Source organism: Amphiura filiformis, chromosome 6 (assembly GCF_039555335.1).
Source record: "Amphiura filiformis chromosome 6, Afil_fr2py, whole genome shotgun sequence".
Classification (NCBI taxonomy): Eukaryota; Metazoa; Echinodermata; class Ophiuroidea; order Amphilepidida; family Amphiuridae; genus Amphiura; species Amphiura filiformis.
Genome location: NC_092633.1, coordinates 16051462 through 16067685, shown reverse-complemented (window position 1 = coordinate 16067685; position 16224 = coordinate 16051462). Strand labels below are relative to the sequence as shown.

Here is a 16224-nt window from a genome sequence, read left to right as displayed (position 1 = left end):
AATTATTTTCATATAAACTTATAGGCCTAATATCAATTCAACCTGTTTAAAAATTTTACACTCATTGACACAGACAATGACACTGCAAGTCTGTGCACAAGATTTGCAATTTAAAGAGAATTGGCCATTGCTCATTAAAAATGAGGCTAGTATAACATGTATGGACAATATAAGTGTGCTCTTTCATTTAAAATGACATAAAATTTGAAAAATATTGTAAGGAACACTTGAGGTTTTGACTTTTAAAACCTACATTTTGGTCAAAAAATGTGCTTGGATAGGTAGTTTTCAACATATTTACCACATTCACCTGCTATATAACATTGAATTACGTTATCTGTTGACCTAATGGGGAAAAGTGTTTTTAGGGAGTAAAAGTGTTAGCTTTCGTTAGATATAAAACAAATTCTGATTGGAAGTAGGTACATGTATAGCAGCATCCAAAAGTCTGTGTGGCACATCCCCGTACAAATATTTTCAAAGACCCCCCCTTCACGGATTTGTACATGTGCTCATAGACTATGATATAGTCTGCATATGGTCTATGATGTACTGCATGACAATCTAGGACTAGAGAGCAAGAAGAAAAATACTATTTTAATATTTCCAGTGAACTGAAGTGACATTAAAATGTAAAAACTTAAAAAAGCGTCAGAATAATTCAAAATTCATAATTAACCTATTTTACCACCGGTTAAATATGATGCGGTTAATTAACCGGTTAATTAACCGGTAAGATTGAGGTTAATTAACCGACTAAGAACACTGATGACGATGTGCCCCGGGGTAGCGATTCTTAAAATCTGCATCGCTTGCCCTTCCCTTTGGACATGCCAAAAATCTTTGCCTCATCCCCACCCGTTTCGACTTGCCAAAAATCCCACCGACATGCCCAAAAATATATCCATTTGAAACATTTCTACTGGCGGGCAGACCATAAGTAGGGTCGGTCGGTCGGTCGGGCGTTATGCAAATGACTCTAAAAATCACCAAAATCTGTACTAGGCCTAAGATAATTATATTGCACCCCCCTCACTTTCACATGATTATTTATAAAATCCAGCCCCAATATGTCGAAGGTGTATCTTAGGGGTGGTGAATTTTCAACATGGGCTATTCAAATTCGCTTGCCACCCCTTTCGATATACTAAAAAAACCTTTGCCCCAACCAATTTCGACATGGCAAAACATCCTTTCCCCTTTATACAAATGGCATGGGGAATCCCAATTTTAAAACCTGAAATTGTCCAATCATGTGTTGATAGTGCAGCGAACAGATTATTTTTGCGTATGTGAACGTTTCTACACTTCTTACCAAAAATCGCTAATACCCCTATCTTTTGCCCTGCCAAAAACTTTTCACCATTTACCACCACCCCGGGGATGCACATGATGGTACCAAATTACTTCGCCCATTTTCTCAGTTCCATTTGCCTAGTCGAGTCACTTCGTACGAAGTATTGCTTCCTCATTTTGCACGGGATGCATGGTAGATAATTATCGGTACGACGCACCCCGCCCCATTTGCAAAAGTATACAAAAAGTCCCAAGATTTAAGAATCTGCGAGTGTAGGGAGCCAAAAATCTGATTTTCTTTTTTGATCAAAAAAGGTCCAAATTTGGGGAAGAAAGTCAATAAATTGCCCCCGGGAAAAAAGTCCACATTTTCAAAATTAGCACCCCCCCAAACAATGCTGGCTACGGGCCAGCCCCTAAACTCTTTCTGTTTTGGCGGCCCTGGCCATATGGGCTAAATAAAAGCTCTGCAATAGCCCTATTCCCCGGCCTTTTGGCAAATCGCTTGCCCCATCTCAGCCTGCAAAAAGAGAAAAAAAAAAGAAAAAACGAAAAAAAACCCACCAGTTTGCACATGCCATAGAATATAATGCAAACGTTGCGAGGAGGAAATTGTGCAGTATTTTTTGGATTTTTTGTGGGACATGAGAGCACATCAGACATACCGCGCGGATACCGAATTGCATTCTAGACTGTCCTTAATATATCAAATAATTTTGATTTTTTGAAATTCAAGATATAATAAACATTTTATGGCAAATGATTAAAAATTTATGTTTTTGATATTTTTTAAATATAACAGTCCTCGATGTAATTTCTTTATATCTTTATTTCAATTTGGTCATATATTTGTATTTTGGCCGCCCCACATTTGTCATGGCCACCCCACATTTTACAACCTTGCTACGGCCCTGCTTTAAGTGTATGTAGCTGGGATGAAAAGCTCAGTGACGATCAATTGAAAATTTTGACCTTTCGTATAATGAAGATATGGAATTTTTCCCCAAAACAAAATAAAATAGGTTTGCATGTTTTGGGGAAAAAAAACTTGTATATCTTCAATATGAAAGCCGGCAAATTTTCAATTGATATCATTAGATTTAGGCCTAAAAAATTGTTTGATTGGCGTATTAACATAAAAAAAATAGAGTATAGGTCGGTCGGTAATTTTTTTTTTTTTTTTAAATTTTTTTCACACATTTTAAGCTGTAAATTGGAAAAAATTTCATTGCAAAATGTTTTGCCCCCCCCCTTCAGACCTCCAAAATGTCAAGTTTTTGACATGAAAATTTAATGGGCCGGTCAACCCTATAGAAAAGCATATAAACTCGGGTGGTGAATTTAGGGGGGGGGGGTGGGTGCGGAGATTTTTTGGTGGTAAAAAAGGGGTTTGGCACCGGGTTTGGCACAAAATATTTTAGCAGGGTAAAAAATTCTGCAGCACAAAACATATTGATACTCCAAATCCTCAAGATATTTTATCTAAAAGGTTTCAATATTTTGCATATAAGTCTTTAGAAAATTAACCGCCTTTTGAAAATTTAAATGTTTGTATTGTGATACTTGAATGCCCTGTTATCCAAAACGTAAACTCCTTTATTGAGTAAATTTACACAATAAATGCCTGGTGTATTTGGATAAGTATTTTCCAATACCAATACATGCAGAAAGCGAGGTCATGGTTGGTTTCATGCTAGTCTATCCACAAGACTTACTCGAAATGTAAAATTCAACTGCACTGGAATAATCTCTGCATCTCATTTACACTTTTATTTACAATTTCAATAAGTATAATACATGCGAATCAATGTGCAAGTATATTATTATTTTCAATTTATACAATTTAAAAGTTAGTTTTCTATTTCAAGTATAACGACTCGGATCAAGTCTATGTGAAATTTAAAACCTTGAAAGTGTGCACGGTTGATTTGCCCCAAATTGGACTCTTTACATGCTTTGTATAGGTATGTGTCATGACCTGTCAGTTCCTCCAATCAGTGAGGCTTACAGGTACAAGGGACTGGTATCAGCGGTTGTTTTGAATCAAACAATTGCCATAAAATTCGCATTGGTGTCAGTGTCAAATTCCGGTGCCAAAAGCAAACAACAGCCTGATGCCATGATGACCGTGGGTTCAGAGGAAGAAAGCATGTTGATCGTATTGTGAGCGGAAATTTTGCTTCCTTCGGGACAAGCTTGCTGGGATTTTCGTAGTCATCATGTCGCTATTTTGTCCTGGAATTTCGTGGGGCCGGAGACGGAAAGCATTGACGAGAGGAGGTAAGAAACCCGGGAATCTTGGGGTATTTAAATAAAATATTGTACGACAGCGCTAGCAATCGCAGATTCAGATCACAACATAGATCCTCAAAATCACGTATCCAAAAAGATTTTTTTAAAAAGGGGAGGGGTATAGTCGTAGTAACTAATAAATAAGCTCAACTAGGAATTTCGATTAACCCTATAATTGGGCCGTGACATCGACAGTTAACCCGGCAATCATAGCAGATAATACCCAATTCAGTATCATGGATGGGACTAGGTTAAATTAGGTAGGGATGATGCCACAGTCGATTTTTGATAAATAAAAATATGTTATTTGAACCCACTGGAAATAAGTTGGCGCTGGCATATTTACCCTACTTTATGGGCAGTTATCCTAGCTCATTGACTTGGTTCTTGGATCTTGGATTGGTAGACCTCCTAAATACTCCTGGGGAGTTTAAACTGGAGGTGTGATGAGAGCGGGCTAGTTTTTGAGGCGTGGTCGAACACAGTCATTTGTCAGGGAATTCTTGAAGGTAGCTATGGAAGGTTGGTTGATTGTTGTTGGTGGAAGAGAGTTCCATTCCTTGACGATTCTTTGAAAAAATGAGTTTGAATATGCGTCGGTCCTGGTCTGGTTTATTTGAAATTGGTTGCTGTGGCCTCTTCTGGAGCGGTTTATTTTAGGGGTGATGTAGTTAGTGTGGTCGATGTCCATCTGTCCGTTGAGGATTTTGTAGAAGCAGGTCAGTCTTCCTTTACGGCGTCTGTCTTGAAGAAGCGGCCAGTTTAAGGAATTCTTCAGAGCTGTGACACTGGTGTCCTTGCCATAGGTGTTTGTAACATATCTCGCCCCTGCGTTTTGAACCTTTTCAAGATTTTTGATGTTCTTAGATGTGTAAGGGTCCCAGGCATGGTTGTGCATTTCTTGTGTGTTGATGCTTGCTGATTGCTAATTTGTTTTGTTTTTCTGCAAAATGAATCAATATTAATCATGATGAACGCATTCAGCAGTTCGGAAGACTCAGTTTCCTTTTCTGGAAACATTTATTTTTATCCCACAATACACACTACCCTGAATTTTAGTAGTCATTTAAAAGACAATGCTTTTTTTAAGGAAGTGAAAAGTTGATCGCTTTTACTGACAAAGATGGTTTTATTAGATAATGTTGACATATATTTCAAGTGGATCCATGTAGATTCATGGAGAGCCTGAAAAATGTTCCCCATAAATATGACTATATTCATTGCGTAATCCTATATAGGGACACAAATACGGACGTGCACAACCTGACTAGATTAGATATGCAACTTTATCAGAGCAAATAAATTTCTGTCGTGTAATTTTTAAGCAATTAGTGTTTTAGTTCATTTAGTCATGTACACTGGACCATTTTTTGTAGAATGTACATGTAACAAACCAGAGAAGATTGCTCATCTTCTCTGAACAAACTAGTCCCAAAACAGCGATTAATATCCTCATTATAATTTTTATCAACTCGGTTCTTCAATAAAAATGGATTCTTTTCTCTATTGCACTTTTTTTGACTCACCCTGTTTCACAAATTGCATAAATAGCCACAGATATAGTTGCAATTGATGCAATCTATGTCCGACAAATTGCATAAATAGCCACATGTGTTGCAATTTGTGGAATTTATGTCAGTAAATTGCACGAATAGCCTACAGTTGCAAGAAAGTGTGCAATTTGTACAAATAGCACAAATAGCCATGTATTTGTATTTTTTTCTGTTCAAACAAACTTTCTAACATTACTTTAAGTCCTTCATACCTCACTCGACTCCAACTCTAGTTTTTTAATCCCAATACTGTATGTCCAACTTTACTGGATATTTTGTAATTCACTCCACGTCAATTTGCGCGCATTTCATTTCGACATTTGAAAAACCCGCCTACAAATTTGTAATGTAGGCCTATTTGATAGAGAATAAACATCTTTAAAATGAAAATAACAACAAATACTAGTCATGTTTCTTCTCCTTATACAAGACCAAGGACAATAACACTTTGAGTGCTCCATTTCATTTCAATGCCAATGAGGTTAAGAAAATGGCAGTTGTTCCAAATCTACTTTACACAGAGTGGGCTGACATTCAAATTTCAGATGTCTCCTGGACAAACATTAAACTTGGGTATCGTTATAAAATGTGTCATAAAAACAAAACGGATGGAGATATCATTTATAAAATGGTTTAAAACCTAAAAGGTTCAACTCGGTTCTTAAATAAAAATGGCTTCTTTTCTCCATTGCACTTTTTTTTGACTTAAACTCTGTATTTTCTAAAAGTTTATGAAGCAAGGAGTTGAAAATCGTACACGTCACATTGAAAAGGTGCAGTGACCCTGAAAGATAATGTACAAAAACGGCGTCATATTTCAGGAAAAATGCAGTGTTTTGAATTGAAAACAGCATTACTCAAAAGTAAAAACTGGCAAAAATTATGAGAAAACACTTTTACATTTGGAATGCTCTAAATTAAAACAGGTGGATAGCTTATTTTAGATTCTAGGCTGAGCTGGCGAAAAATATGCATAGGTCAATTTCTAAGCGCTCTTGACAAAATATGCGAAAACTTGTTTGTAGGCCTAATTTAAAGAGAATTGGCAATTGCTCATTGCAAAGAATCTAGTATAACTGTGCTCTTTCATTTAATGACATAAGATTTGCAAAATATTGTCAACAGATTTACCACATTCGCCTTTTTGACGTAATGAAAAAAAATGTTTTTAGCGGGAAATATTATTAGCTTTCGTTCGATATAAAAACTTTTCTGATTGGATGAAGGAAATTATCGGGGTTTTGACAAAACCAATCACAGACGCCATATTTTCCACCAGTCACCAGCTATATAGAAGCTCACACAGCTCTTCTGATGCTATGCACTCAACCGTGTAGGCCTAATGTAAACACAGACTGTGCAGACAATGCATTGCTAGACTCAGCTGTGTTTGGGCAAAATGTGCTCAGGTGTATCGAGGTGGAAACTGTATATACATACACGTAGATACATAATGATAAAAGTGTATTGTTTTGTAGCCAAACCTTTTGATATGTTATAAAACTTATAGGCCCTATAATAGTATCAATAATCAAACACGAGCATCTACATGTATAGCCTAATACTGTTTTAAAGGCAGATGTGTACTCTCAGACATGCATGTAGTAAAAGTGCCATAACTTTTTTTTTTTTGAAGGCAAGACATCATAGACATTTTCTGTATCATTTTCAGCATCTCAGCGTAGACGTAACAAGACGGTGAGTCGAGGAATATCCACTACCGACCTGACTTCATCCGTTGGTAGCCAACCCGCATGTGGCTGTGTCAGCAGAAAGAAAGACGAGAAACACACGAACGCAAAGAATAACAATGAGTTCGGCGGCGTCTATCTCGGAAAAGGTTTGTTATCAACTTTTCTAGATACCCAATACGCATAAATGATGTGATATAGGCCTATATAGAATTTCCGTCTACAACTCTCTTTTTTTATGAGTTTTTTAACGAAAGAGTCAAAAGGCAGACACCCTCCACATAAAATCGGTCTTACAATAATACATGTTTGTACAGGCGCCTGTATCAGTAATATAGTTGCTCAAACTCTAAACACGATAAATAATGTTTTTGTGGAAGGTGTCTGCCTTTCGTTTTTGTCTCGTCAAAAACCTCATTTAGTGGCATATATGCTTGTAGATGGAATTTTACGGTATTTGAACTAAGTAGCCAATAAGCATTATCATATAAAACCATCTTCATGCAGCACACTTTCCACGAGTTACGAAAAATGGGGAAGCCAATGATTTACGTTTATGCATAATATGGCCAGGGAGCTCGTTAGTCGTTACGTGCGACCAATGTGGTCCATTTTTGTTCTTCAAAACTCAACAAATGTTTTTTGTTTTTGAAAATGACTCAAGTTTCTTTTTTTTTCTTATAACAAATAACGAATTCAAATTTGAAAACAACTTATTTAATAGCAATGTCTGTATTAGATCTGGCGGTACTGTTTTGGATCATCACTAGAAACCTGCAGTTTTCGAATCTTGTCGCTGATGATAATTGATGATGATGGATGATGATGATAATGATTCTATTTTCACAATTTCTTTTTCAGAAAATAACAACAATGGTCCAATCTCCTCTTCAGCTGGCATTGAATCCATCGTATACCACTACGAAGATTCCTTCTGCGCCCAACACGGATCGTCTGCAAATACTCTACGTAGCGATACTCCATATCAACCTACCCCAGAGCCACCGGACCGTACAGAACCTCTGGAACAACATCACCAAGTCTTCATCCCTAATTGGGTTCGTAATCAACGATATCTGCCGACGATTGATGACGTCGATTTTGATCAAATTGACGCTATAAGTTTGCATAGCCTTGCAGCAGCCACCACAGAAAGAACTCCTGAACGACTGAAATCATTGATGTCGGATATGGATTCTTCTATTAGGCCCAATTTATCGCCAATATATCAGAATTTAGTTGACCAGGAGTTGTCGGATTTATATCTGCAAGCACAGATGAATAGGTTGTATTATAGTAGTACGCCCTTACCGTCACACTTAGTAAATGTTGCTAATCCTCAAGTCATGACAGCTGCGTCAGAAGCCGCACATGGTGCGGGATTTACGCAGGCACATCTGATGCAACCAGAATCAATGAGGAGAGACTCTGTAAGTTTGTCATCTACGGATGTATCCAAAACGATGAACACACCCACAAAATTGTCATCACCCAAATCTCGTACACCACTGAAACAATTAAATTTTAATACTCCAGCTTTTCCACGGGTGACACCAAGAGCTGCTAGACATAGGCAAGAATCCGTTGCTTCAATTTACGACAATGTACCTCAGAATGCCAAAGAAAACCAACCTGCAATCGGTCAGAGATCGGCAACTAGTGCGAAGAAACGTCCCCAACGGCAGTCAGAGGCTATTGCTAGGAAGAAAAGTGATCTTCGAAAGAAAGCTCTGATGCGCAACTTCTCATATAAGCCAATACAAGAACAAGATATTGATGAAGCATTCACAAACAATAACCGGCCAGTAAATTGTGAAAACAGAGATGCTGCTGCTGGGATGAGGTCTTCTGATGACATGTCCGAAATTTTGTCTACATCCAGAAAATACAGTCAGCAAAACTCGCTCAGCCCAAAGACGCTTAACAAGTTTCCAAATGAAGATTTTTTAGAAGCGTTTGAGAAGTTGACTGTGGACGATGAAATAATAATGCCATCTTGTGACACAGATGAAGTACCATCTCACCATGGACTTGAAACCGGTAACAAACCTCAACAACGTACTAGAAGAAGAACAGGTGGTTCCGTTGTTCGTAAGCCCGAATACGCAGCAAATGCGCCGCGACAAGCACGTGTGGTATCGATATCTCGCAGTCCGTCGTCGGAATGTTCGTCGTCAGATAATGACGGGGAAGCCTCACAACCTGTAACATCGACTAAAGTGACCAATGAAACAGAACTGGCACCTTCAATCGACCCATATAAACGTTCTTGGTCATTTGCCGGCTCGAGACCCAATATGAATCCTTCACAGTACGTAAACCCGATGCAGGACAATAATGTGCCACAATTTCGTCGGACATCTGCAACGAATATACGTAATGTACAGAATCGTCTTTCGTTTCAACCTAAAGGAAAGATTAAAAACACCCCTCTCAGGCCCCGTCAAATTGATGTCATTCCGGAAGAGGTGGAACCTGGCGACATTGAGACAATTAGTCCACCTTTCACTCCCTCGGTTACTGATAGGAAGATCCATTGTAGGAACATGAAGAAGGAACCTTGTGGGCACGGTTTTGCACTATTTAACTTTGTGGAACGGAGTGAAGGGGACATTTCTATCAAAAAGGGAGAACTTGTAACAGTTTTGAACATGGACGACGAAGAATGGATTTTCGTGCAGCTTGGTGATGGGCTAGGTGATGGACTAAATACGGAAGGATTTGTGCCAAGGTCCTACGTATTTATCAGTCCCTTAAAAGGTAGGTCTATTATCATGAAGTCAACTGACATACTTAATTTCTATATTTAACAAAATGTATACCCCTTTTTGTCTAGGTATGTTTAAGAATATTGTGAAGAACTGAAAGGGGTTTTATTAACAATGCTCTTTTAACATGTTTAAAGAAAATACTATTTTGGTCCAATTTCTATCAATTTACTGATGCAGGCACGTAGACAGGATTTTTGCAAGGTATTTTCAAATACGCTATGGATCTTTTCCGCTCTCCAATTTCGATTGCAAGCAAAAAGTGAACCTTTACCCCAAAAAATTAACCCACATTTCTTCTATGTACAGTTTTATTCTGGAAAACTACACTTCCTATGGAGTCTTTACACCAGTCCAACTCGTGAATATCGCACACCAATTGGGATACGCCCTTTTGGAGGATATTTCAAACATGTTGAACAGTTTAAGGTTAGCAACTATTCTAAACTGTTGCAATTTGGGGTTAGCAACTATTCTAAACTGTTGCAATTTGGTACTTCACAGCATCTTGCGATTGGTAGTGAGCTTTGGCCAAAATGGCATTGATCATTAGAGAGTGTGTAGAAGAATTCAAATATCACAGATATACTTTTATACGTCCTGTGGTTCTTGAGGGACAACAACACTTTGTTAAAACATACATAACTCATTAACAATGTGTGTTATCTTGTCTGTCTATAGGTGCACCTGTACCGAGTGCTGTAGTTAGCCAACCTGCTGAATCTTCAGACGAGATTGAGATGCAGGCGGATTATCATGCTTATGAAAACCTGCCGGCCAAACAGACGAGGGGAGAAATCAAACCCACCACTAAGAAGGGCCGTGACACACTCTCACGCAAGGCCAGTTACAAGCGAGCGCAACTCAACAACAGAAGGGTAAGGGCTTCGAAAAATGTCATTGTAATAAAATGTACAGGCCGGTAGCTCAAAAACAACTCGCCGTTATTGAATTTTGTATCACTTTTGATCTAGATATGTTACAAACTGCTTTTTAGTAGGATTTTAGTTTCAAATGAAATGATTATTCCATGCATTTTTTCACATTTTAATCGCCATGCAAAGGTCACTGTAGCGTTCATTCAAAAACGTGAAAACTGGGCGTGAAAATGCTTGATTGAACGTTTGAACGTTAGTCACTTTTTCGTCACATTTTGGACTTCTGGTAAATTCGTCTCACTTGTCAAGCTTGTTGATCAAAAACCAGCATTTAAAATCGAGCTTGGTATTCGGATAATCAATTTCAACAAATTATCCTCATCAAGAAAGTAACATTTTCGAAACGCGGAAACGAAATACAGATAGAAAGGGAGGGAAGGGATGAAAGGGAAAGAAAGCGAAATAAAGAAGGAATCTATTCAATAAGGCGCCGGCGGAAGAGAAGGAAGGAAAGACAAATTGAGTGCACAAGATGAGACTTTGTATTTATATAAGTATACACCGGCTTCAATTTTCAGGTTGAAATTTAAGCTATTGCCGCGCTGAATGAATTTGAATGTATAATAAGGTTTTTAATTTAAAATTGTGTGACATGATTTTGCTTAGATTATAGACCCCAGTAGTATAGTGTTTCCACCCTTGTTTTGCAGGTAGCGAAAGATCGTAGAAATGTATCTAGTGACCGTTACATGACGTTGGTGGAAACATACGTCATAATCAAAGATCATGTTGCAGCACAAATAGATGAACTGAACGTGAGAAAGGATGATTTGGTATTCGTCAACTCCAAGCAACAACGGGCAGGTCAAGAGGAGTGGATGTGGGTACTTGTTCCAGGAAGTGGGCGAACTGGATATATTCCAGCCTTTTGTGCTCAACCTGTCGGTTTTCAATCCAGTTACTGCTGATGAACATAATGACAAATGTGTAGAACAGTGACACCATTTAAAAAATGAAATCAGTATGATTTAGCTTTTCTATACCAACATTGTTTTGCAGGTAGAGAAAAATCGCAGAAATGGTCCTAGTGACCGTTACATGACTTTGGTGGAAACCTACGTTATAATCCAGGATCATGTAGCAGAAGAAATGGATGAAGTGAACGTCAAAACAGGTGAATTGGTTTTCGTCAACTCCAAGCAACAACGAGAAAACCAGGTGGATTGGATGTGGGTATTGGTTCCAGGCAGTGGGCGAACAGGATATATTCCAGCGTTTTCTGCTCGACCAGTCGATTTTCAGTCTAGTCGTGTGTAAATGTATTCTAAACAGTATGGAGTGGTGGCAGTGGCGTAACCAGTGGGGTGGCCGGGGGGGGGGGGGCAAGCTGCCCCCGGGCACAAAAAAACTGGGAAGAAGAGCAAAAAATTGGGAAGGGGAAAAGGGGAGAAGGAGAGAAAAGAGGGAAGAGAAAGGGAAAGAAGAGAAAAAGAGGGAAGAAAAAGGGAAAAGAAGAAAAGAAAAAGAGGAAAGAAAAAAAGGAAAAGAAGAAAAGAAAAAGGGGAAGGGGAAGAGAAAAGGGAAAGAAAGAGGGAAGAAGATCTATAGGGTCCTACTACTTTCATTGTGAAATTTGTTCTCTGAAACACTGATTTTTTAGCTTCTAATATGCCAAAAACCAGGAGCTTCAGGGGGCTCCGCCCCCTTGACCCCCGCCGGGGCTTTGCCCCTGGACCCCACCAGAGGGGCCCATGGACCCTACCAGTTTAATGCTTCGCGGCAAGCCGCTCGCACATAAATACTACGATTTTTTTTCAGAAATTGGGAAATTTTACAATCTTGCCCCCCCGGAAGGTCAGGTCTGGTTACGCCCCTGGGAGTGGGAACAGTCCATTTGTCCGAAAAGGGTTAAAGTTAGGTATAGGGCATTGTAGGGTTTAGAATTAGGGTTAGGGATATTAAAGGTTACACGATTTATATGGTTAGCATCCGGATCTGATTACGGTTAGGGTCAGTGTTAGAATCATAGAATTAGAGTCCGGGATATATGTTTAGGGCTTAGGTTGTAGGTTATGATGATTTTTATAGGGTTAGAGTTAGGGTAAGGATTAATAACTAGTGGGTTTTCGGACTAATGACTAGTATTCTACATGCATATGCTATCGGCGTGATTACTGCACAGTGATGAATAGCATAGCACACAACCATTATGCAGATTTAAAACCGACTGCTCGCTAGCCTGAATCATTCGAGATACCAGAGTAGTATTAAGATAAATGATGCACGGTCACGTGCGAATATATAACAGCGTGACGGTTGTCATGTCAGATCTATCTAAGGCCAAGTAAAAAAAATCTACACGCTTCTTGTCCCTTCTCTTCCTTTTTGGGGAAATTTTTAATTTAAGAGTGTCGAAAGTACATTGATAAACAGCTTCACTAACGAACAAGAAGCATGTTAAAAAAAGACCCTAAAGAAAAAAAACATAGCCCTCTTACTCAGCAAAATGCAATGTTCTTGATTTAAAGTGCTGGCAATGGCAATTTTGTATAAGCCTATACCAGAAGAAACTGTTTATTTTACTTGGCCTATATTATTTTACTTGTATGGCGTAGGCCTATATATAAAAGTTCAATGAGAGTTATTAAATCTGAGGTATCCGACTATAATAGACTAGCCTGGACGCCACTCCCAAAAAAAATGAAAAATATGAACTAAATAAGATACGGAAAGTTATAGTTGACACTCTGTTCTGCGAGTATATCTTCCGTCTCTTCGACTCTATGCAATGTACGTGTCTTGTTTGAATTATCATCATAATTTGAATGACCTTATACAGTAGACCAAAGTCGCCAAACCTTTGAATTTTGATAACTGTCATATAATTACATTGTTAATGTTAAAAAGATTTGATGGAAGCCGTTTGTTTTGAACATTATATTTGCGCAAACACCCACACCCATGATACCCCCCCCCCAACATACATAATAGCCTACACCCACCCCAAGTAAGTAAGTCAGACTTATATTCGTTTGTAACGGTTAAATGAAAGGGGAGTTTGTGAATGAAGTACAAACCGACGCAAACATTAAATAAAAATTCCTTTCAAAGGAATAGGGCGGACAAATGAAAAATTGTCAAGAGAAATGAAAGGATGAGTAAGTCTTCACAATTAAAAACAGGGAAAATATGACACAACATCGATTTCCAATGGGGGAATAACACAAAATGTATAAACAAAGTTAAAAGAGTTTTTAACTTTATACGTTTATACGTTTGTTATTCCCCCATTGGAGGTTGTGTCATATTTTCCCTGATTTTAATCTTATCTATTGCTTATCCTTTATTCTCTGCTGGTCAGTTGGAACAGATTTTCCCTGTTTTTATATTAACCCTTCACATCATAACAGAAGACGTTTTATGTTAACATTTTATATAAAACATTGTTATAAAACGTTTGTAGATAATAGTTATTTAAAACATTTTCGTAATCATACCTAGAGTTTTTTTTTATCATCAGATAGAAAGACTTCTGCTCATCTTCTCTGGTGAGACAACAGGGCTGGGGTATCTTTCCATATCAAAGTTTAAAAATCTGTCATATCAATTTCCTCAATATGTTGTTTTGATACAACTTACGAGGGGAAAACTTTGATTATACAATATTTCGATATTATTTTTTAACTTTGTAACTTTATTATGATTAACATAACTGTATCTCAAAGCGTCAAACTATATCATTATTTTGTCCCAACAAAAATAATCCAGGGAATAAAATATTCATTCATATGTTTATTTATTTTATTCAACCTGGGCCATTTCTACTGGTGCACATGCATTCTAATAATTTGTCTATAATACCTTATACAAGCATTATCATGATTATCAAGCACAATTTGAAAAGTAAATAGCCTATGTACACACTGAACACAATGTACATACAAGCTGTATTTAAGTCCATACAGAAGTTGTCAGTATAAAATGATATATATGACCTTCACGATGCTGTTAATTTAGCCCAAAGATTAGGAAAACTAGCAAAACTGGTGAACTGGTACTGTTCAAATAAAAACATCTGCAAATCTTGCTGCAATTTCCAAATAGTATTTCTAGGCCTATTGCTTAAATCATTATTTTTGTTATTTCTTTTAATACAAACACATTACTATACTGCCTATGACGACTTTATCGTATTACTTACATATCAAAAGCAAGTAATAATTACAAAACTTGCCGTAAGCTATCACCTCTGTGGGTGTTTGGGATATAACCGGCACGAATATTTTCTCAACACTGCGGCATGTGAAAAAGTAGGTCAATAGTCAGAGAATACAGGGCGGGTGCGGCACGCCGCACCCACCCAAAAAGCGTACAGAAAAGGGAAAGTAAAAGCTATGTTGAAAGGGGGAAGAGAAAGGTGGAAACTATTAAAAAGCGGGTAAATAAAAGGAGAAACTTTTAAGCATGGACGTACTAAATTTTAGTACGTCCGTGTTTCATGTAAACAAGGTGAAAATGTATTAAATGGGAAATAAAAACAAGGAGAAACTATGTGGAAATTGGAAAAACAACGATGAGGGGAACATAACTGGTATGAATGAATCGGTAACAATTAGCGGAGATCTTTTAGCCGAATTTGGACTCGGCTATGATGCAAAAGGTTTCAGCTTGGTTCTAAAAAGGACTTACCATGTAATTATAATTAAGTCTTATCATATATCATAACGTTGTAAATATTAATAAATTGTATTTTTGTACTTGCATGAAAAATATATATTCTCGTAAAACTAGGAATAGGAATATTACGGTATACTATTATACTATACTATAATTGTAAAATTGTAATGCATATCAAACCAAAACAAATTGCCAATTGTTAATTGTAAATCGCGGAGTGAGAGCCAAAAGGCCCTAAGTGCATTTTTGGCCAAAATGAGATTTTGGTATCAAATTAATCCTTACAACATTGGGCACCATATGATTGTAAGGCCTATAGGCTAGCCATAATCAAGTAATAGCCACACTGAGAAACTGTTATTAGCGAAAATGTAAAGCCCTAAGTGTAACACTAATGTATGAAATGTGCGAGAGGCAGAAGGCCCTAAGTACAAAAATGCTTGTATCATTATATGGCTCTTTTGCACTTAGGGCCATTTGGTTCTCACCCCTCGAAATGTGAATTGAGCATCAACTGGTTAACTTTTTGTTCAACGTGGCCTTCATCAATATTGGACCAGTTGCTTTGCCAACATTTGAATTTGTAGTGGACACATGGGTACGTTATTAGGGGTGGTGCAATAATTATGTGTACCCCCGGGGGGGTGAATTCTCAAAATGGTCTGCCAAAAATCGCTTGCCCCCTCCTTTGGCCGTGCCAAAAAACCTTGCCCCCCCCCTTTCGACGTGCCAAAAACCTTTGCCCCCCTTTTGACGTGCCAAAAATCTTTGCCCCCCCTTACACATGCAAGATTTTGGGGAACCCGAATTTAAAACCTTAAATTGTCTTAACATATAATGCGAGCGCAGCGAGCAGGAAATTTTGCATATTTGAACGTGTTCGTAACGTTTTCCTACGCCTTTTTAGGGCGTAATATAGAAACGGTGCCTAAAATATCTGTGCCAAAAATTGCTTGCCCCCCCCTTTCGACCTGCCAAAATCGCTTGACCCCCTTTCGACCTGCCAAAAATGCTTGCCCACCCCTTTTGGCCTGCCAAAAATCTTTGCCCCCCCCCCCCCCCGGGGGAA

The 16224-nt window shown here is 38.1% G+C and overlaps 1 protein-coding gene across 2 annotated transcripts; it reads left to right on the top strand.

Annotated features, from left to right (window-relative positions):
- The first annotated feature begins 3232 nt into the window (after nt 1–3232).
- LOC140155057 (uncharacterized) lies at nt 3233–11821 on the top strand. Of its 2 annotated transcripts, none has more exons than XM_072177741.1 (5): nt 3233–3576; nt 6814–6981; nt 7694–9592; nt 10282–10478; nt 11189–11512. In XM_072177741.1, exons 1-5 carry the CDS (start codon nt 3516–3518, stop codon nt 11444–11446), a joined length of 2583 nt encoding a protein of 860 aa, XP_072033842.1. In that variant the 5' UTR covers nt 3233–3515; the 3' UTR covers nt 11447–11512. The 2 variants fall into 2 exon arrangements, with proteins under 2 accessions (XP_072033842.1, XP_072033841.1); XM_072177740.1 differs by lacking the exon at nt 11189–11512 and adding an exon at nt 11538–11821 and having other exon boundaries at nt 3234–3576.
- The last annotated feature ends 4403 nt before the right edge of the window (nt 11822–16224 follow it).

Coding starts and splice junctions, on each gene's coding strand:
- LOC140155057 (XM_072177740.1), top strand. CDS start 3,516: ATGTCGCTATTTTGTCCTGGAATTTCGTGGGGCCGGAGACGGAAAGCA. Junction 6,982..7,693: donor CGGCGTCTATCTCGGAAAAG/GTTTGTTATCAA, acceptor TTTCTTTTTCAG/AAAATAACAACAATGGTCCA. Junction 10,479..11,537: donor CGCAACTCAACAACAGAAGG/GTAAGGGCTTCG, acceptor ATTGTTTTGCAG/GTAGAGAAAAATCGCAGAAA.